General features: G+C 43.7%; 1 protein-coding gene across 1 annotated transcript in view; it reads left to right on the top strand.

The window, feature by feature from the left end:
- Positions 1 to 17,980, top strand: part of pbx1b (pre-B-cell leukemia homeobox 1b) — a gene marked incomplete at its 5' end in the record, with an annotated part of 58,654 nt that extends 40,674 nt beyond the window's left edge. The window contains 7 exon segments of the mRNA XM_080770834.1: positions 4,440 to 4,687; positions 7,359 to 7,549; positions 8,792 to 8,927; positions 9,718 to 9,877; positions 11,044 to 11,156; positions 11,585 to 11,674; positions 14,704 to 17,980. Of these exon segments, the coding sequence (XP_080626960.1) occupies positions 4,440 to 4,687; positions 7,359 to 7,549; positions 8,792 to 8,927; positions 9,718 to 9,877; positions 11,044 to 11,156; positions 11,585 to 11,674; positions 14,704 to 14,796 (1,031 nt within the window). The 3' untranslated portion in view covers positions 14,797 to 17,980.
- Positions 17,981 to 22,060: the final 4,080 nt, after the last annotated feature.

Here is a 22,060-nt window from a genome sequence, read left to right as displayed (position 1 = left end):
TACGTGCTTTAGGTTCAGGGCAGAATAAATAAATCATCCTTTGCACCCATCAGACGCTCTCTTTAGATGACACGCACACAAACACACAGGTCTGGTGCTTTAGTCGGTTCTATAAACATTTACAGCATGCTTGATCTGTAAGCGTGTAGCCAAAGTGCCAAGTGCCGGGCGACTGAGGGAAATCACAAAACCATAGATAGGAGAACCTATTTCGAATGCTGGCAAGATTTTTGTCAGCTTCATCAGAATCACATCAATCAAATTATTACCCAAAACAGCCTAGTGTCTTCTCACAGAATCGGAAATAACCGTCCTGGGAGCAAGTTAATTTTCCCACCAAATGGTACGTTAAAAGAAGAGCTGTTAGTAAGAGGCAATATTATAGGCAGCAGCCATTTAGTTCTTAGCTCAGAGGACTGTGTGTTTGTGTGACAATGTGCTGTCAATGAGGGATGACAGTACACAGCCAACATGGCGCGTTGCATTGTTCCTTGCTGGGTCCCCCCTGACAGATGCTCCCCAAGACAGCTGGATCAGCAACACGAATGGAGCTGGGATATGGGGTATTCACAGGGATAGGAGCACAAATGTGATATCTGGCTGATTAGGTAGGGTATACAGATGTCAAGCTAGCAAGGCTTAGGGTTCATGCTGGGGATGCTGTTATCTGTCAGCCTCAGACACAAAACTGATGCCACCGTTTTTGTGTGTTTTCTTTAATAAAATGCACCAGTTTTATTTTTTACTGTGAAACTCTAGCTTAGAGTGTCTTAAACGGCAAACTAACCCATTGGGTTTTTATTTGACTGGCTCCTCTTTTTCGCTGACCTTTGTTCCTGTTTCAGGCATAGCCCTATTTCTTTTTTCCATCTCCTTCTCTGTTTTTCCCTCCAAGAGATCTTCTAAAACAGAATGACCTGCTCTGGAACGGCCACTCTGCTAAAAGACTGATGTCTGAGGCGCTTCCAGCCAAGTAAAATAAACACTGTGAATGTAAGGCCGGGGCTTGGCAGCCGTGAATCGGATCATTGCGTGGACGCAGGGAATTTTTATGTTCCATTTTCATTTGACAGTCTAGACATTTTATGAGTTTGGGAAGAAATCCGAAGGCCTCGGCTTTCAGCTGAAACATCTGAGAAGGGCTTCCTCCTGTATATTTTTTGTACACTCTGGATCCCAGAGTGCTGTTGGTTATGATTTAGTGACAGAGAGATTCCTTCCCTCCCTCCCACGTTCAAGGGACAGGGTCAAGTGAGTTGTCTGAAACAATAGCCCAGATTTAGACATTCACATGAAGTAGCCAAACATTTCATGAATCTTGTGAGCCTGGCAAATGTGCTTCTATCCACTTTGGAAAACCATATGTACCCTTTTATTGTTTATCTTTGTCAAGGTTAGTGGTTTCCTTCTTCCCAAAGTCTGCAGTGCTGTGAGATACGTTTTTCAGTTAAAAAAGAAGTCAGAAACCACTAATTTTACTGTATGGGTTATTGTGGTGAGTGCTCATTTTAACACCCACTTAAGTCTGGTATTTACGAGGTGGTAACCGTAGAAAATTGCTCTGCCACACTTCTGAATGTTGGAGAGTTGGGAGAGCAGAACGTGTGGTGATGTATGGGAATCAGTGTGGACATAAAGTGGGGTGTTCGGGGAACAGTTCAGAGAGGTGTTCATGACATAACATAGGCTATGTTCAGACTGGGCACCCTAAACGTTTTTTTTTAACCTATTCATTATATTGGAACCAGATTGGATCAAGTCTGAACAACGGAAAAACAAGGCAGGGAAACAGATTTTGGCTAATTAGATATAAAACACATTCCAGGTGTTTTCAAATGTGATTTCTAATGATGTCTTAGTCTGAACACTCGGACACTGAAACTGGATTTATACTTTGTCACAATGACAGTGTCACTCAGTGAAAAAATAGCTGAAAGTAACGAGTGACACCGTCCTACGACAGAGCATTATTCACCCCATGTCGTTGGGTCGTTACCACAGCAACCAAGGATAGGTCGATAATGTCTGGAATCCAATCTGATCACCTGTAAATAACAGTGTGACTCTCAACCAACAACATAGTACCGGGCCAGGAGAGTGGAGTGCGGGTGTGTGAAGTGACCGGGGGGTTTTCCCCACCGTTCCTCATCCATACATTATACACGCGTGATGAAGGAGTCTGTGTAATGAGACAGGATGTTTGTACAGTCCTGGGATCCCATGAGACTTCCCCTCCACCTCAACCCCCACCCCACCCCCATTCAGTGTCCCCCTCGCCCCCCATTCAATCTACCCCCTGCTGAGCACACAGCCTCAACTCCTGACCTCCTCCACTCGCCAACAGTCGCCAAATTTGCATTTCCAGTCCCAACTTCAAGGGAGGAGGGGACAGACTCCCCACCGCCCCCCCTTTCCCTTTGGCCATACAGCAGGCCCCTTTCTCATCCCACTGACCCCCTGCCCAGGCCCGGCCCACCCGGACGGCAGTCTCGGGTTAATGCACCAAGCACTCCCATTGTCTCTGGATTAATGAAGTGCTCCCTGCCTGTCCATTCTCATTCAGTGACAATGAGACACATGACAAGTGGTAACGTTTTAAATGGCAATCGACACACAGGCCTTAAAGTCACTTAAGTCGTAGGGCCACATTTAAGTGGCTGAGCCGCCAAAGCAACGATAACACTGGCTGCGTTTGATGCACTTGTCTTCTCCGGGATCAATTTGGTTTCTCATATAGTGGCAGAAGGTGTTTGCAATTGAAATGGATGGTCCTCAGATGGTGGAAAAAATATCAGCATCTTGAGTGTTTCACCCTTAGAGTATATATACTCTAAGGTTTCACCTCCACCCAACCCCTCCGAAAAATGGAAGACTGACCCTGCCTATAGAATGGCAAGGGGGACCTCTAGTGGAAGGGAGAGGCTCTGTTTTCTCAGCATTCCGGCTGGTCCAGTGTTGTCCAGCGTCACTGTGTCTGTGGGAGGTGTTATTGTAGGCACGTTATTGTGAAAGACCCAGCTTTGCCACACACAACCACACGCTGGTGTATTTTTCCACAACATCCTCAGTATGATTTTGATTTATAGAGGTGTAAATCCACACCGCATTGAACCACGACAATCGTGACAAACAACAGTAACAATCGCCTGAATGAATCACTGACTCCTAATTGACACAGGCTTTGTGTGTACATTTCTATCAGAGTCTAAGATTGTTTTTTCACATTTTAGTGCAAAGCATAAGCCATTTAGTGGAGACATTGTGGGTTTTAATTCAGCTCAGGACCGTTATTACTGTCACACCCCCCCCCCCTCTTTCTGTCTTTCAGACATACTTGCCAATAAAGATGACATTTAAAACATTATTCTAAATACTTAATACTTGTGTATTAAGTATTAAGTATGTATGATATTTAAGTTAATGCAATTAAACAAATGGACTTTAATAATCTGTTGTTCTGCCAAACTGTAGCCATACCCTCTATTCATGCTCTGGAAAGTGAATGAAAAGGGAGATGACTTATCAAAGCCCAGCAAGCCAAATTACGTCATGATAACGTAACGATGACGTCCTCCAGTGACTCCGGTGACGTTCAGGACTAGGCCAGATGATCTTTACGTCATTTCCAGGACGTCTTCACCAGTTAAAATAATATAGATTATTCTGGGCCAGATCTGACTAGTTATGATATGACTTAAGTTGATGTGGCCTCTAATGGACTCTCTCTGATTCATCCAGGGACGTCCGTCTTAGTGGGTAAAATGTATGTTGGTTGAAATCAGGTGATATTCTTAGCCAGATCTGACTAGTCTTGGTTTGACTGATCTGGCCCCAATGGAGATGTCACTGATTCGTCGGTCCAGGTCCTGACCGTGCTTGCTATGGCCTTCCAGTTCCAAGACAGGATGCAACTGATGCCAACCAGTCTACATAAGAAGTCTCTGAAGACAGACTGTTGACTCACGTCAACAGTCTGTCTTGAGAGACTTGAGAGAATTTCGAGGAAAAAGGGCGCTGTTTTTCCTTAATTTGCCGATGGGATTCTCAAATTTACATAAGTATGACTCTGCCAGTCCCCGCCTATCTGTTGCTCTTGACCAGGCCTCGTATTGCTCACTTTAATCACCTAAATCCTATATACCTCGTTTTTCCCCTCTACACCAAATCAAAATAGCGGATCTACAAGCTCACAACTCTTTGCATTGTGACATTTTTATGAGCTTGTAGATAGGCTATTCTCAGATAAAGTTTGCCTATTTTCACAGAATGTTTTTTTATTATGCCCAGAATAGGGACTCATGTGGTGACTTTTTTGGGGTGGTGCAACAGCAGCATGTGGGTGGAGCTCAGCTTGTCAGCCATGGAGGCAGGGACACTGTCTGGCGGCTCGTTACGAGGCTCTGAACACCACTGACCTCCGACCCTCCCTGTCTTTGCAGTGCTGAGTATCCGCGGTGCGCAGGAGGAGGAGCCCCCGGACGCTCAGCTCATGCGACTGGACAACATGCTGCTGGCGGAGGGCGTGTCGGGCCCAGAGAAAGGGGGCGGCTCTGCGGCCGCCGCTGCCGCCGCCGCCGCGTCAGGAGGAGGGGCCGGCACCGACAACTCTACAGAGCACTCGGATTACCGCGCCAAGCTGTCCCAGATCAGACAGATTTACCACACGGAGCTGGAGAAATATGAACAGGTAAACAATGTTAAATGGACGCATTCATAATCCCCTGAGCACGAGCACAAACTGCCAGTGTCATTTTGGTCAAACTCATCCGCTGAGCTAGTTCATTAGATATTATAATATATACGGTAGTAGAATTGTATGCTTGCTCTCCAGTTGGTTGCACCATGCATTGGAACTTGTTGTCTCTGTACATTTTATTGATCTCATTCTGATGATGTAGTTTAATATGGGGTCCCAGGCCTAAATTTACCATATTTATAGTATACTGTATACCTCTCAACTGTAACTAAAAGTCATTTACAATAAATGGTGAATGAGTGCATGGTCATTTATTTACCTAGTCACAATCCATGTAAAATACGTTATGAAGACTCAATCTGCGATTATAGTTTCTTTGCTCCACTGCATTATTTAATATTAAGTTGCATGGGCACTTTTCCTCTTCTCTCCCCATATCACTATCTACTGCATTAATAAATCAGTGTGTGTTACTGCATAATGATACCTCTGTATACAAACATAGTCGAACATTAAGTTCCCAGAATGAATGCAAACTCTTATTTGAAGTGAGTGTATCTGCTGTGTAGCCATGCATTTTCATTTCCCAGTGCCACAGTGTTGCGCTGTGAGTGTGAGTGTTAACTGTGGGTTGACAGGGTCTTTAACAGTATGCAAGTGGGCAGGGGAACTGGGGAGTGTGGAAAGATGTGAGAGTATGTATGTGACCATCAGGTGATCACACTGCGCATCAAGTGTTTAAAATTACAATGTAGGTGAAAGGAAAGGTAAAGGTACAGAAATACTTTTTCATTATTATTTCAAAGCTTTTCAAAAGCTTTTTATCCCCCACAATCATCACATCACGATGTGTTGTGAGCTTGTAGATCTTCCTATTTTCAATATTAAACAGTGCTTGCTTAAAATTGAAAGGTAAGGTACAGAAATACTTTTTAATTATTATTTCAAAGCTTTTCAAAAGCTTTTTGTCCCCCACAATCATCACATCACAATGTGTTGTGAGCTTGTAGATCTTCCTATTTTGCTCGCTTAAGAGTTAATTCATAAAGGATTCTTTTGTAAGTTTGGGTGCTGGGGAGACATCAAATGTATTGTTTGTGTTTCAGCTGTAAACGTCTGGGAACCAATGCAGTAGAGTAGAGTAGACCATTACAGATGCTCTCCCAGGTACCCAGAAAGCATGCCACCGCTCAACCAATGACATCGTCTTACTCTAGGCTTAGGCCTACGTAGCTTTTATAGACTGTTTATATTGCTAGTGAGTAATTGAATCCAATTGTGCTGATCACGGCCAATGTTCCCACTTACTTGGCATTTGGTCTGCCTGAGCCATCAGATCGAGTCTCTTATACGGCACTGAAATCCTGGGCGATCCATATGTGAAATATTGCCACTGGGAGGATCAATAGGGAGATGGCAACTCAATCTTAAAGATGGCAGCAAGCCTTGCATATTAGATAATGTTTGACTCAGTAGGCTGCTGTCGATAGGAATTCATTATACCGCCTTAAATTCTGGTTCCACTGGCTCAGGCCAGTGTATGTGTGCTGGTGGAAACAATTTAAGGTGGTGTAATAATGAACCTACAGAGTCCGTAGGCACAACATGTGTGTGTCTGTATATGCCAGTGATAGTCTTGAGACCCGTAGTCTTACTCTTGAGACACGGATTTGCTCTCATTGCCTTGATTGCAGAGATATCCGGGTATCCCCGACAATTGGGCGCCTTTCAAATGAAAATGAGGTAAGACAGACAGAAACAGACACCGAGTGACACAGTTAAATCCAGGGAGAGATTGATACTGGGAGAAAGAAATAAAGAAGAGACAGTAGGAAAAAGAAAGAGAGACAGAGAGAGTGAGAGAAAGTGTAATATCGTGGCAGATTCACGCCTTGTGTCACACAGGGGAGGTGTGTGTGTGTGTGTGTGTGTGTGTGTGTGTGTGTGTGTGTGTGTGTGTGTGTGTGTGTGTGTGTGTGTGTGTGTGTGTGTGTGTGTGTGTGTGTGTGTGTGTGTGTGTGTGTGTGTGTGTGTGTGTGTGTGTGTGTGTGTGTGTGTGTGTGTGTGTGTGTGTGTGTGTGTGTGTGTGTGTGTGTGTGTGTGTGTGGTGTGTGTGGTGTGTGTGTGCGCACGCACGTGTGCGTGCGTGCCCCAGGCTGGCTACACTGTGAAAATGTGCTTGTAAGACGGGAGTAGCTGTCACGGGCTCCTCTCAAACACACTGCCGTCACCACTTCTGTTAAATATGAGAAATATCACCACTTCTATTCCCCCTCGGCTCTGTGAGCCAGCGTAGCCCCCAGAACAACATTAAGCACAGGGCTTGATTTCATTTTTCAATATTTCCCACTATGTGTGCAACATTTTCAATATTTCCCACTATGTGTGCAACATGCTTTCATGCATTTAGAGTGATGCAGTGCAGCCTGTGTGCTCTGCAAGCATGCATTTCCACGCATATGTGTTGTATGTTTTTGTCAACGCTGAATTTTGCATGGCCACATTCAAGAGCCAAAGCTTTGCATCGTCGCCAGGCAGCCCTATTCATTTCTATCGACCTCGTGGAGGGCGTTCAGAAAGAAATTCAGATTTATTTCTGTCAGTGAGTGCCCACCCCCCTCACCCTCCGGCCCCCTTTTATTTGATCTTATTTCTCTTACAGGCGTGTAATGAGTTCACCACCCATGTGATGAACCTGTTGAGAGAGCAGTCGCGCACGCGGCCGATCTCGCCCAAGGAGATCGAGCGCATGGTGAACATCATCCACCGCAAGTTCAGCTCCATCCAGATGCAGCTGAAGCAGAGCACCTGCGAGGCCGTCATGATCCTGCGGTCCCGCTTCCTGGATGCCAGGTGCGTGGCTCTTTTTGTCTGTGAGTGTGGGCATGTGAGAAAGTGGTGCCTGATTTATACTTTGGTCGTGCATCGTAAAATAGCCGATCTGCAAGCTCATATGTCGGGCTATTTTGATATTTGTACAAATGAGGCCTGTGTGTGTGTGTGTGTGATGTTCTTCATATCTACTTATACTCTTTACTCTGTGTTCCCTCACTGAAGTAAGCCCAAATTTACAATAAGGCAAAGGACTAATTACGTGCTTCTCTCTCATCCTCATGTCCATATGAATGGGAGATTCGGGAAGCTCATTATGTTATAAACGTGTTCGCCGCACGCCATTTTGCATCTTATTGCCACCCCTGCTCACAACGCGAGGCTTGGCTAACAGCCTCCTTGGAGTTAGCGTCCTATAGTTGTGCCGTTCAGAGCCACACGCATAATGATACCGGCCAGCCAATAACAATTCTCTCCAAGCTCCGTAACGTTGAACGCTTCCCCTTTCTTAAAGTAATCGCTTGTTCGCTTTAGATGCGTGTTTTGGATTTGCATACATTTCTCTTAGGATAAATCTCACTCACAGTCTGAGTCGGAGGCATAACATTTAAATGAGGCCTGCGCTCCCCTTACAAAGCTCCCCATCTATTCTCTTGCAAATGATTGCGGCGGTGCAGGCAGGGGAATGGAAGGGAAGGGAAGGGAAGGGCTTTCACTGGTTGAGAGGCACTGCCATGCTCGGCTCTGCTGATTAATCTACTGGCTGCTGGAGCCCATGCTGTGTACATTTACATATTCTCAAGCAGGCTTTTGGAGTGTGGGACAGAGATTGCAGCACAAATCTCCTCAGCTGTGGATGTGTGGAAAGAGATTTTACAGGGTTTCCCCTCCAGCTTATGTAAAGTACTCTTGAGATGTGGTACACTGCAGACATAACCTGATAGGTGCTGGAAATGGAGGGGTCAGTCAACTCACGGACATCGCCATACCATATTTAATATTTTACGCCTTGCAAAAGAGTTGTGTTGTTTATCTTTTTTATCGTGTTTTTGTCCTTTTTTGTCTTTTTTATTTTTATTATTTTCATCTGTGAACCCCTGACAAAGGAGCATCTTTCACTCCAGCATGGCTATTGTGCTAGGGTACATTGTTGTCGTGCTGCCGTGAATTGTTATTGTGCTGTGCCTCTCCATTGTATATGTGCGTTATCTGTGTTTATAAGATTTCCATGCAGCTGAATGTTTGTGCTCTGCTTCCTTGCAGACGGAAAAGACGGAACTTCAACAAGCAAGCGACAGAAATCCTGAACGAGTACTTCTATTCACACCTCAGCAACCCTTACCCCAGCGAAGAGGCGAAAGAAGAGCTTGCAAAGAAGTGCTCCATCACAGTTTCCCAGGTAGGTTAGAGAACAGCTGGCGCCCCACATCTGTTGGAACTTATTACACGCCCACCCAAGAGACTGGAAAATGTGATCTTAGCATTTGAAAGACAAAAATATAGGCACCTCCGGGCATTCCAGCACTAAATTCCAGATAAACAGTAAAGGGGTCTTTGACAATGCCACGATAAACAGCATTTTATAAAAAATGCTTGAATCCATCATTTGGGAAGCAAATTGTTTTCTCATTTGGTTTCATTAGTTTATACGAAATAATTTGAGGATACATCTGGGCTTGATTGTGAAAGCTTACTTAGGGGCCAGATGATTTGTGCATTGTCGCTTGGTGTCGTAATAAAGGGACATGTTTACCTACTCAGCGAATTGGAAACTTTGCAGGATTGATTTGGTTTTCATTTTAATGTTGTTTATCATTAGCGCTGGGCTTATCCCCGTAGCTTCATCTGGGAGTCCATTAGCAGTAATGGGTGTTAGCGGATGTTGACTGATTGGTGCTAGCATGAGTTCTGATGATAGCTGCTGCAGTCATGGTGACATAATGAGACTGTTATTGGCAATCATTCCATCCTGGCACTAATGTAGATTCACAGCACTGGTCTATCTAGCCCCTACCTCCTGACAGCCCCAGAGGCCGTCTTCACTATTAGACATGCCAGCGGAGGCCAGGCCGGCTAAAGACTCCCCTGATTCACCCTGACATCTACGTCGGCTTTCAATATGGCAAAGTTTAGCGTGTAATGATTGTAAATTTCATAGATTATGTGCTTTCTGCGGATTGTTGACGTAGGTTTCCAACTGGTTTGGAAATAAGAGAATCAGATACAAGAAGAACATTGGCAAGTTCCAAGAAGAAGCCAACATGTACGCCGCAAGGACTGCAGTAAATGCTGCAAACGTCTCCTCGCACGGAAGCCAAGCAAATTCACCCTCGACTCCAAACTCTGCAGGTGAGTGCACAGTGCATTTCCACATGTTATTCCTTGCTGATGATTATCATGATTGTGCAAGTGCTATATTTAGATCTGAATAGATTTTTATCACACTCTGGTGCTGTTCACGATATTAAACCACACTGTAGCAGCTCTTATGTGGTTTTCACAGTCTTGAGAACTTCTCTGGTTTCATACTGTTACAAATCTGTCAGTCTGTCCAATGCACGCACATTATTGCTGGAAACTGAGAACAGTATGCAATATTTTTTTATGCTGCTACCAAAATGTTAGTCAGAATATGAATGACATCATGTGCACACCCAGGTTAAAAGAAAAAGCTTTCACATATCACATTTTGAGTCATACACAGATTCAGACTACAATATCAGTGTAAAAGCACTCTTACTGTATAAAAGAAACATGGCTGTCACCATGTAACATAACCATAGCATAGCATAGCATAGCATAGAGGGCGTAGCAAACGTTGGCAACTGCTTTAAAGACACCTCAAATCAAGACCATGGCTATGTCAGAGATTAGACCTGGGCCCCATGCCACGTCTCCCTTTGCTTATTGCTCTTGCTTTTCAATTAACATTGTTCTTCATATTAACTCAATATCTCTCATGTTACTACACAATAAAATCCTCAGTGTTAATTTAGTGTGAAAAGACTGTTACGGGTCAATTTATTTATGTTCAGTCTTAAATTAACACATGATTTTACTGTGTATGTCAGATGTTCATGACATACTATGGCATACTGTCTTACTGCGTTTTTCTGCTGCACTGACATATAAGCCTCCCGAGTTTCTATTTGCTCTGGCTCTAGGCTTGGTCACAAACACCTGTTTAACAACATTAACACGGTGATAACACAAGTCATATGCCAAATGTTGTCGATGATGATGTGACCGCTTCAGACAAACAGCGTCTGCTGCGTGTAATAGCTGCTGCTCTGCTGTCCACATGTCAGCATTGCTCTGTTCTGCTCCTGTCATCTTATCTGGCCTAGCTACCTGCCTGCCAGTGCCTGCTAGCTAGCTAACATCTGCATGGTGCTCCTCCAGGGGAGGGAGGGGGCGGTGGACATTTGCGCCCGACCTCCCCTGGATGGGCCAGTTGGCTTATCCTGCTTGCCCTCTTTCTATCTGTGATTCCGGTGCTCCCTCTCTACTTCCAGGTTCTGCTGGCTCTTTTAACATGTCAAACTCCGGGGACTTGTTCATGAGCGTGCAGTCTCTCAATGGGGACTCGTACCAGGGGGCTCAGGTGGGAGCCAACGTGCAGTCACAGGTAGGGGGCCCCTGAGCGGTGCAGCAGATAACCACAGGCACAGACGCATAGCTCGCTCCCCGCCACTAGGCCTGTTGTGTACAGACTAGAGTCACAATCTTTCATGTGGATCCAGTGTGCTGTTTCACATTGCCGTAGCCTACTCACATTTAGATGCTACTGACGTGCTCGCACTGAGAATAGTTGAACACAGATTGTTTTCTTGTTTTTGTTTGTGTGTGTGTGTGTGTGTGTGTGTGTCTGTACACTATGTATTATTTCAACATGACAACATTTTCAGTCCTAAGTATCTGTGATGTCTGATTGGATGTGATTGTCCTCCACCGCAGTGCTGTGTTCCCATTATCATCCTGTCATCCGTTTCTCTGTCGTCTTTGAGCTTCTGCTGGGCGACTCTGACCTTGCCTGGTTTGTTGCCTCTGTTTCAGGTGGATACCCTTCGCCATGTTATCAGTCAGACAGGCGGATACAGTGATGGACTCACAGCCAACCAGATGTACAGTCCGCAGGGCATCAATGTAAGGAGGAAAAGAAAACAACACAATCCTTTTATTTATTTATTTTCTTCCTTCCTTCCTTTCTCTCCCCTAGCAATTATTTCAAAGCCATGGGGCTCAGATTCCCACTTAGTAGGACTTGTCTCAGCTTCCGCGGTCACCTAGTTGATTGCTTCTGTATCGGTCACGCCACGGGCACAGACCTGGGGCCTGGATGCGTGCGTGGCCGCGCACACACACACTCACACACATACACACACACATATGCGTGTATGTGCTCGTAGAGGTGCCGTCTGAGCCTGTCATGTCCGATCAGCTCCGGTGCAGCACCTGCAGCCACGTACTCCCCCCCCCCGTCGTCGTGAGAGGCATGCAAGAACAGGTGACACCTACTGCATGGGGCTTCAAATCTCTTAGTTGACCCTGATTGGTGGCACAGAGCCAGAGGCTCCGATAGGCCACCATAATGATAATTTAAACTAGAAAAGGAAATGCCCCCCTCCCCCCCCCCCCCCCACCCGAGAAAAGGAAACATTTGTGTACACACATTTGTCCCTCACCTGATTTGGCGGCGGATTTAGCATCTCGTGCATACTGTGAGACGGGCCTGCGTAGTTGGGGTGGGGGGCATGCGTGGGGGAGGCAGGAGTTTGGGGGGATGCTGGCTAGCTGGCGGCTGCAAACTGCAGGGAAATTCACAGCGACAAGCCGTGTCGTAAAGGGTAAAATCGATAAGACAGACACAAGGAGAGCAGAGTGTGGACTTGGGACAGCAATCCAAGCGCATTGCTCAGATCACGTTGCTGCCACACTAATGGCCCTGACAGTGAGCCACGGCAGAAAGAGGGCGAGGACGGTCACAGGCGCGGCTGGGTCCCTCTGCTGTCGACGTTGTCTGTTGTGCCTCAGCGGCCGCATGATAATGAACTGAAATGTGGCCTGTGTATGTATGTACAGTGTGTGTGTGTGTGTGTGTGTGTGTGTGTGTGTGTGTGTGTGTGTGTGTGTGTGTGCGTCTGCGTGTGCGTGTGTGTATGCATAAAAGAGCATGTACATGACATGTATTCAAATGGCCCTTCCTGGACGGATCTGGACATGTCCTCCTTTCTCTAGTCTAGTCTATGCCAGCTGCAATAGCCCTGAGAGAGCACTAACGTATTCAGGGCCCGTTCGCTGCCGTTCCCCTGACCTCGGTGATACGGTTCTCCTTGGACGCCTGCTTGCTCTTCCACATCTTACAATGCCTCAATATGCTGGTTTATTCACTTTTACAGCCTTAAAAGAAGGCTCATAGTGCATAATGTAAGAGCGGGATATCTGTGTGACAAGCTGTTACCTTATGATTTATGTAGCGAAGGCTGCACAGTTCAAATGTTGCCCCCTCTGCCCCCTCCGTAGCTGTTTGCTCCTATAGTATGACGGGTATGGCACTGTTGGAATGTTGGAATGGCTTGAGAAAAACACTCACATTGCAATAAGAAAAGGGAAAATGAATCAATACAATCTCAGAATTGTTAAAGGAAGACTTCACCCATTTTCAACCTATCTTCATATAATTGATCCTCACTAATGCTCATGATAATATGGTAAAAATTCTACTCTGCCTGTGTCTCACAAAACGGCTGTGGACACCTGACTACGAGTGACATCATCATTAGGCTTTTTTTTAACACAAGAACAGCTTCCATTATAGGATGCCAACTTATAGAAAGCTTGCAGTTTCTATTAGCTTGGATTCCCCATTGATTATTTCACTGGTAGGAGGGTTTATGAACTGTCCATCCACTGCCCTCCTCTGAGACACAGAGCAGAGTATAGACACAAAAAGTGCCATTAGCGAGGACCAATTATATCAATATAGGTTGAAAATGGGTGAAGTTGCCCTTTAATATTGTAGCATATAAAACTCTATAATATAGAGATTTATATGCTACAATATTAAAGGGCAACTTTAATACTACTAAGATATAGAGTCTATATCTTCAAGAAAACATAAAACACATTGTGAGAGGGAGGTGACTGATTTAACTTGTTGTGCCTTGATCAAGACCATGCACAACAGGTGCGCAGCAACACCCAGCTCTGAGTCCAGTTCTAGTTTGACTCAGGCCAGGTGTGACTGCTTAAATCAGTCACCCTCCCTCTCACACACATATTGTACGGAAACAAAGACAAAGACACATATCGAACCGAACTGGAGAAGGGATGTGGGGGGTCGAGGAATTCCAATCCAAAATGTTGTCAAACTCCCAACATTGATAATGTTAGAGCAGATACATAATGCCTTTTGTGGTCGACTCCAGCAGTAATTACAATTTTGAAATAGACAGAGTGTCACCAAGGTCAGACATTCTGTGATTTTTCTTCCCCGCCATCTTTGATTACAGACTGTCGTCTGCTTTAAATAACAGGCTTTGAAATGAAAAATGTCCATTTCCTTTTTTCTGCTTTAAAAAAAACTCTGATGGCTTGAAATTTACTATTCATATTCCAAATGTTCTTTAGCAGGCCTGTCTTCAGAATTGCAAAGGACCTCCATATGCCTCATTGTGGTTGCTTCACTGCCATAAATTACTGATGGTGCTTTTGTTTAGTTTCAAAGGGGCCGTTCACACTAATTTCATCATTCTATATTTTGTGACATTTACGTCAAGACCATATATTTTGCCATAAAGCCATACTTTTTAGTTTTGCACTTTGGTCATTAAAGAGATTTTAGTCTACACTGCTGTGATGGGGTAATATTTGTTGTTCACTGAATTTCCTCTTAAACATGTAATGTCAGTTCTGCTTTGAAATATTGCATTTAATATGAAGATATTCTTTTCCTTCTGATATTTGGCTGCAGGCTGCAGTTAACAATACCGTATGTGAAGTAACTGAGGATATTGCATATATAGTTCACTGTGTTCCTTCCCTCAGGACTCATGTTCAATGCACCTCAGTATCACTTCTCTGTAGATCACCCAGATGCATGAGTAATGAGCACCAACGACCCCGACTCACTTCTCCTCCCGTTGTCCCATGTTTTCCCCCATATATTCTCCCAGGCAAACGGTGGCTGGCAGGATCCTACAACCCCCTCATCAGTGACTTCACCCACAGAAGGACCCGGAAGCGTTCACTCTGACACCTCCAACTGATCCCTCCAACCGCCACACCACTACAGCCTCCATAATAGCCTCACGACCCACCCAACCCCCAACCCCATCAGGACTGGAGCTGACATTTGTAGTTACAGGGGCAGGAGACATCTGGGGGTGGGGTAGGAACCGGGGATGACATTATCGCCGTTTACGGACAAATCGTCACTTCTTTTTTCTACCCAGACCATCACTGCGACCACCACGCCATCAGCAGCCTGCATAGGGAGCTCACGTTCCACATCATTACTGTCTGTACAGTTTCCACACAATGTCCACGTTGCCTCTTTGTATTTCTCATACAGTATGTGACTCCGTAGGGACACGATTAGCAGTATATCGGCCATATTCACACAGCGGCAATTTTGTTCTGACTTCATACTTGGGGATCGAGGGGTGGGGAGTCTGGGACCCTTCCCTGAGTATGAAGTATGAAGAAGTATGGCCACCATGGGAATGTGCTCAATTGGGCCTGTGTCTTGTAAATTCAAATACTCTCACACTACCTCTATGGAAAATAACAAACAAACGATAACAAAAGGAAAATCATTTGAGAGTTGCTTCTTTTCTCTTTTTTCACTTTTGTAATTACTGAAATTTATACTACCACCCAGTTTTATTTCTGTAACAAAACCCTTTTATTTTTACTGCCATGCCCACAGGTTTCCATTTGACTGCCAAAGTTCAACCCTGGAGGTGAATTTTGATATTGTTACATTATTCATGTTTCTTGTTATGACTACTACTCACTCCGTTGTTTTATTTTTTACTATGGGAGGTAACATTTCATGTTTGTTATGTACCAACCATGTTGGTCTACTCTCTTTGTATATCTGAAATGGTTCTCACCTTACTTTGTATTCAAATCTTCAGTAACTCGTAAGACAGTTTTTTTCGCCCGTTTTTTTCCCGCCAGCATAGTATGTTTTATACTCACATACAATACAGAAACACAGAGTAACATTATTTATGCTCCAAAGTTGGTAGAAAAATACATAATTTAACATGTTTTGATAAGGATCAATTCCTTTCTCTTGAGGTATTGTTGTGTCCTTAGTATTCACTGACAATTGACTCAAGCAAGTTTGAAAAATTGACCTGAAACACTTAATCAATGATTACATTGGCAGCAATTATGACTCATCGATATGTATTAAAGCACAATAACGTCTAATGATCACATTCAATGGGTAATGTTTGTATTATGTCATTGTCATAGTGAGTACAGATAAAGAGAATCTAGATTATAACGATAGTATTCATTTATGGAACAAATAGGGTACATCATCACTCAAATCAGTGTACATCAACGCGATCACTATAGCCAAATACTGCTGGTAACCAAAACCACTTGTGGGCAAAACAAATTGATATCTTTAACTTTCTTAATTCTTCTTAATTTTAAGGTGCTATGTTGTGGGGATTTAACCACTTAAACCCTATATACTAAGGTCCGCTCCTTTTCCCCTCGACACCAAATCTCTTAATTGAAAATAGCTGATCAACAAGCTCATAAAGCGTCGCAACCTGTGAGCTTGTAGATCTGCTGTTTTCACTCCATGTTTACCCCAGCATAAGGACGCTAGGGTTCAAGTGGCTAATACACTGCATATCTTTGTTCTGTGAATTAATGTCCACTTTTCATTTGGTTTCCAAAATGCCAACAACACATAACAAAAACACAAGTTACATTCATAACTTACACAACCAACCCAAAATGTGAAATTAGATTTGTGACCTTTGTTGTATGTACAGTATAGTATTTGGTCCAACATGTATACATTACAAGTAGTACTCTTGAGATATTCAGCATATATACCATACTTTGATACCAAAAAAAGGCAGACATTTTCATTCTCTACTTTGGGATCAGCTTTATCAGCTTTTCTTTTCTCGTTTTGTAGAATTTTATTACCTACGGTACTAGTATGTCAAAAATGCTTTAGTACTCAAAACCAAAAACAAAAATGCAGTCAAAATACAGTAGTCTTTATAGAAATTAAATTGAAACAAGTACCCTGATGGCACACAGATGATGTTTGGATATATTTTTATGTCCTCATGTTGTGAATAATTCACTTTTTTGTTGTTGTGCTTTTCTTTCACTTGGTTACAGGACTGTTTTTCATAATATGTGAATTAGCCCAAGAATGCTCTATATGTAGATATGCACCTTTCTTGTTTTGCTTATTTTTATTTTATTGGGCAGTATCCTTTTTATTTTATTTTATATTCTGCAGCATAGTGTTTTGTCAAACGAGCAGATTGAGGTCACCAGACACTTGTGAGGCAGTTCCTCTGTTTACTTTGTACTTTTACACTCAAGCCTGCCTCCAAAATGGCTACTGTCTCGACGAAGGTGACGTGAAAAGTCAGTGTTAACACTGTCCTGTGATATTTTTCTCTCTAGCTTGAGTAAATCGTTACAACAAAACGAGATCCAATCCTAACTGACCCTCTCAGAGAGACAGAGTTCACCACAGACTGAAAAAAACAGTGGTTCTTTTTCTTTTTTTACAGTGCTTTTATAATCGGCTCCAGCATAATGTTAACATAATAAGCAATTCTGTGAAATTCTGATCATTCAGAAAGGCTTTCTTGTTTCACCAGCGCAGCATTTGTGGAAGGAAGTGGAGGAATGAGTGCCATGAAGGTGATATACACTATACAGTGTCTCAATCGTTTAAACCAGTCCATTGAAATGAGAGCGTTGGCCGCGCACCACGCCAGGATTCTTTCTATCCCTCTCAAAAATGCTTAACTCTACTTTTCACATTGCCTGTCAAATATTATTAAAGCTTCATGTAATGATGCTTTTAGTTTTTGAATATAAAAGTAAAAGGAACATAAAAAAGAGAAAAGAAACAGAACAATTTGTAAAACATGAAATGTTTTCTTTGTTGCATGTCTTTTGTTCTTCAATGAAATAACGTACTGCAGTGTTTTGAATGTTAATTCTTTTTTTATAAGGATTTCAGAGTGAAATCGTGGAGCCTTTTTCCAGGACAGATTTTAACTTTTAAGATCTCTGCCTATGTAAAAAGGTATCAAATGAGAAACTATTGTCTTTTTAATTCCAACTCAAAACATGTTTTCTGTGGAGAAAAATAGCTGGTGTAGGTTTTATGGTCTCTTAATTTGTACTGGCAATGCATATTCCAAATAAATAGTTTCTTTTGTTGCATACATTTTGCTTTTGTCGTTTTTAATCTTGTCTCAAAGTCAACAATTCATTAACATCTAGACGAGGTGTGGTTTCTCCTTCAGACTAGGGACAGGGTCATAAGTCACTGTAGGACACAAATTTGCAGATTGTAGTCCTGACAGCACATCACCCCAGCGGATAACGTTGTACATCACACTTCCAAACGTGCTACACCATCTGAGGCATTTTCTCACTGCTAACACTGCGTCAAAGAGCTGGATCTGCTTAGGGTGTGAAGGGGGACATTTTCACAACTTTCTAAAGTGAGTGAAAGCTCCCTGCTTACGGCAGCCAGACACACTACCCCCCCAACCCCCCCACTCCATCTCTGCACCCACCGTTCCCTCAAGGCACCGTTAATGTGCGTTCCCTGGAAGAGGGTGGAATATACACTTATCTCTCTCTTCCAGATAAATAATGCACCCAGCCTGTCTGTATGTGCCCTCCAATTCATCCATCCCCCCGTCCCCCCATACTGGGAGGTACAGTAAGTCAACTTTTTGGATTAGGAAGGGTGGTCCCAAAAGTGTCACAGCATACAAATCACATAGCGTGACTGAGGCTGTGGGAGTGACATATGCAAACATGATCAAATATAATTACATGGGGATGGCTCCTTGTTTGTATCAAAGGGTTCCTTTAATTCACTGTGAGAGAATGAGAGAATGCAACTACTGTACATGCTGTAATTTATTCATATAATATGAATAAAGATTAAAACGTTAAATTCCCTTTAACGTTAAATTCGTTAAAGGGAGCATATTATGCTGAACCAATAAGGCAGTGAAATTGATATTCCAATTTCCGCAATTTCCATTTCCACCATTTCCGCAATTTCCGCAATTACCATTTCCGCAATTTCCGCAATTTCCATTTCTGCATTTCCACCATTTCCGCAATTTCATTGGAGTTCTTAGGGACAAAGGCTGGGTTAGGTTTTACCGTGTCTGTGACCCTAGTCTTCATGTCTTCGTTGAAAACTGTGCAGTCTGGAATGACAGAAAGTGCCTGTAAGTCACTGACTCTTAGAGCCACCAACAAAATGGCTTTCAAAGACAGGGCCTTCAAACCCACTGTCTCCAATGGTTCGAACAGGGTCTCTGAAAGAGCCTCCAGAACCAAGGACAGGTCCCATGGTGGGACCAAATACTGCGGGTCACTGGGCGGATTTTCCACACGCCCCTCATAAACCGCCTTATGAGGGCGTCCTCACTCAGCACCTTATTCTCAATGCCAATGTGGCATGCCGATATGTCGACTAGGTTCACCTTCAGTGAGGACAGGGATCTGCCCTTATCCAGGAGTTCCTGTAGAAAGGTCAGGACCTCGATTTTATTTCAAATAAAGAGTTAGAGTGGGCGGGGTCTATAGTGTGGAAACACCACCACACTTGTCACACTAATAAGTTAACCGAGATGTTCAAGATGGTTGAAAGAGGTGACAGGTCAAAAGATAGAAATCCATAGCAAACACCTACAGATGCACCCTCTGGTGATGAGGGTTCATTATGACAAAACTGAGATTTAGTATTTAGTATTACAAGTTAAGTACCGGTATACATAATTATTTTCTCTTACTAGAAAAAATAGACAGTAAATTGGTAGACACTCCCTGAGCAGGCTTCAAGAGCTTTAAAATCCTATGGTAGCCACGCCCCCTCCCCTTCCACACACACCTGCTGCAAGCAACCAGACAGACACAAGCTCCTTATGTTTGGTAGTAAAAAGAGTGAAATAAACAACTTATAATGAAACCTTACACCTCATGCATGACTGAGGGAAGTAGGGGTGCTAGAGGGGCTGAAGCACCTATTTCCGGTTACCTTTACGCACGGGGCGCACGGATTTGAATTTCTCCGGTCAGCCTGACTGTTGTTGTCAACATGGCTCAGGCGAGAATGAGTGATTTCTTTGGTGGGCCCAAGCCCAAATCAAGTCTAGTTCATGAACCCTTCATGAGCAACAGCAACAGTGTTCAGCAGGGGAGTGCTAACGTTGAGGAGGACATTGTCGTGAAGTTGTCGTCGTGGAGGACAATAATAACAATAGCAGCAGCAGCAGCAGCACCAGCAGCAGTGTTCAGCCGGGGCCGAGCTATAGAGTCTACCTGCACGCCCCGGGCGGCCACGGCCCCTGCACCTGTAGCCAGGAGACTACCGTATACTGTTATTATTACCCTCACGTACATAATGACATTCTGGACAAGTAACACACGTTGGATTGGATATACAGTGAATGCCATGATGAGGGAATTGACCACCCCGGAGCGCAAGAGCACATTTGGGGTTTAAGGTAAAGCATTTACTATTTAACTATATTATTTATCTAATAGTCACTCACTATTGCAGTGAGAAATAATATAGTATTTACTAATTACTATGGCCGCCGTGCCAACTGAACTGCTGAATGCTGCTGCAATTTAATGTTATATATTAGATTCTGACGGGGACTCGGGGAGGGATCTATGATGACGATACAACACCCGCACACACACACACACACACACACACTGATCCATTGACCGTTGCAGCTGTGCTTAAGTCAACAACGTCAACATGTGCTTGACTCCAAGGCATCGTTCACTTCACATTGCAGATTTGCAGGTGTGATCTTATTCTGCAGGTCAGTTACCTTAAGCGAGAGTGAAATAAACAAACATAAAGGTGCTTGAAGTGCTGTGTGCAGTCTATGAAACTCCATTCTTAACTGTTTACTATGGTTCACATGACGCTTGTACTTCACGAGCGTCATGTTGGCGCAACTGCAGCCAGTTTTACGCAAGCGCTACATTTACAAAGCGAACGTGTACATGAACATTCAGATTTCAAATATAAAGTACTCACCACGTTGTGTGACGTGTCACGAGGCGTGATGTCACGAGGCATAATGGACTGACAACCATATATGGACGCGTGTGATGTCACGAGGCATAATGGACTGACAACCATATATGGAGGCGTGACCTGACTGACGGATGGACGGACAGACAGGTTTTGCAGTAATCTGTGACCTACGTTGCAATAACACTGGACTCACAGATGCATAATGTACATCAGCCATATCAATGCCTGTCAAGACAGCAGTCATACATGAGGCGATACATGCCTGGGGGAATGGTTATTGAAGCACACTCAGAGACATTGCAAGGTTTGAGGTCTGGGGGTGCCTTTGTTATAACCAAGCAGCTCACTCAATACAGGGAAACCCTTCATGGTTTCGGCTGTGCAATGGCGATGACCCTCCTAAAATAAGATGTCTTGTAGCTGGACACAAATTATTGTTTGCCGAGACAATCCAAAGGAAAGGTTCCAACTTGGATGCACAGAAAGGGGACCCATAGGGACTGTGGATGTGTTCCACTTAGCGGTGCAGATTTCAGATTTGGAAGCAGGTCAACTTGGCTCTTGTGTGGAAGTGTTATTGGAGTGCTTGAGTTTTTTACATTGCCTATGCCACCCACAGATCTTTAATGAATTCCTCTGATCCCCAAGTTTCATAAAGGAGACATTTGGAGACGATTTCACAGATCAGTGTGCGTCATCAAAGGCTTTCAAGTCATTTAAACCGTGCAGCATTTGAATTAGAATCTGCAATATATTGCCCATTTGGGGTGTGGGAGTTTATGGAGTTGTACACTGTTGCTTTATGCTTGCCTAAAGCCTCTTTAATGAGCCAGACATGAACCTTATCATGTACTTCAAAAATAGGGGGAGGGGGTATCCCTTTAGAATTGTGCCAAAAGCTATGAAAAATCTAAGCAAAACAAAGTTATCTCCCCGCCACATGAATCAGAAAATGAGCAAGAAATGCTAAATATTTTGCACTGATGATCAAGGACATCTGGATGCACTCCTATTGCAATCACTTACTGGCAGAACAAAGCTATTATCATTCATGTCGGTGTCATTACTTTGCCCTAGCTTGTTTTTCAACTCTTCAAGAAAGAATGATATACTTTTTTCCCTCTCTTTATCACTTACTGTGTCCCACATATGTTGTTGAATGTTGATATACAATTTGGAACAGATTGTGCTGTCATACTGATATGATGATCTCTGTA

The sequence above is a fragment of the Protomyctophum bolini genome (genome assembly GCF_963924005.1).
Source record: "Protomyctophum bolini genome assembly, chromosome: 8".
NCBI lineage: Eukaryota > Metazoa > Chordata > Actinopteri > Myctophiformes > Myctophidae > Protomyctophum > Protomyctophum bolini.
The sequence above is the reverse complement of the archived record's forward strand: the minus strand, read 5'-3'. Positions and strand labels throughout refer to the sequence as shown.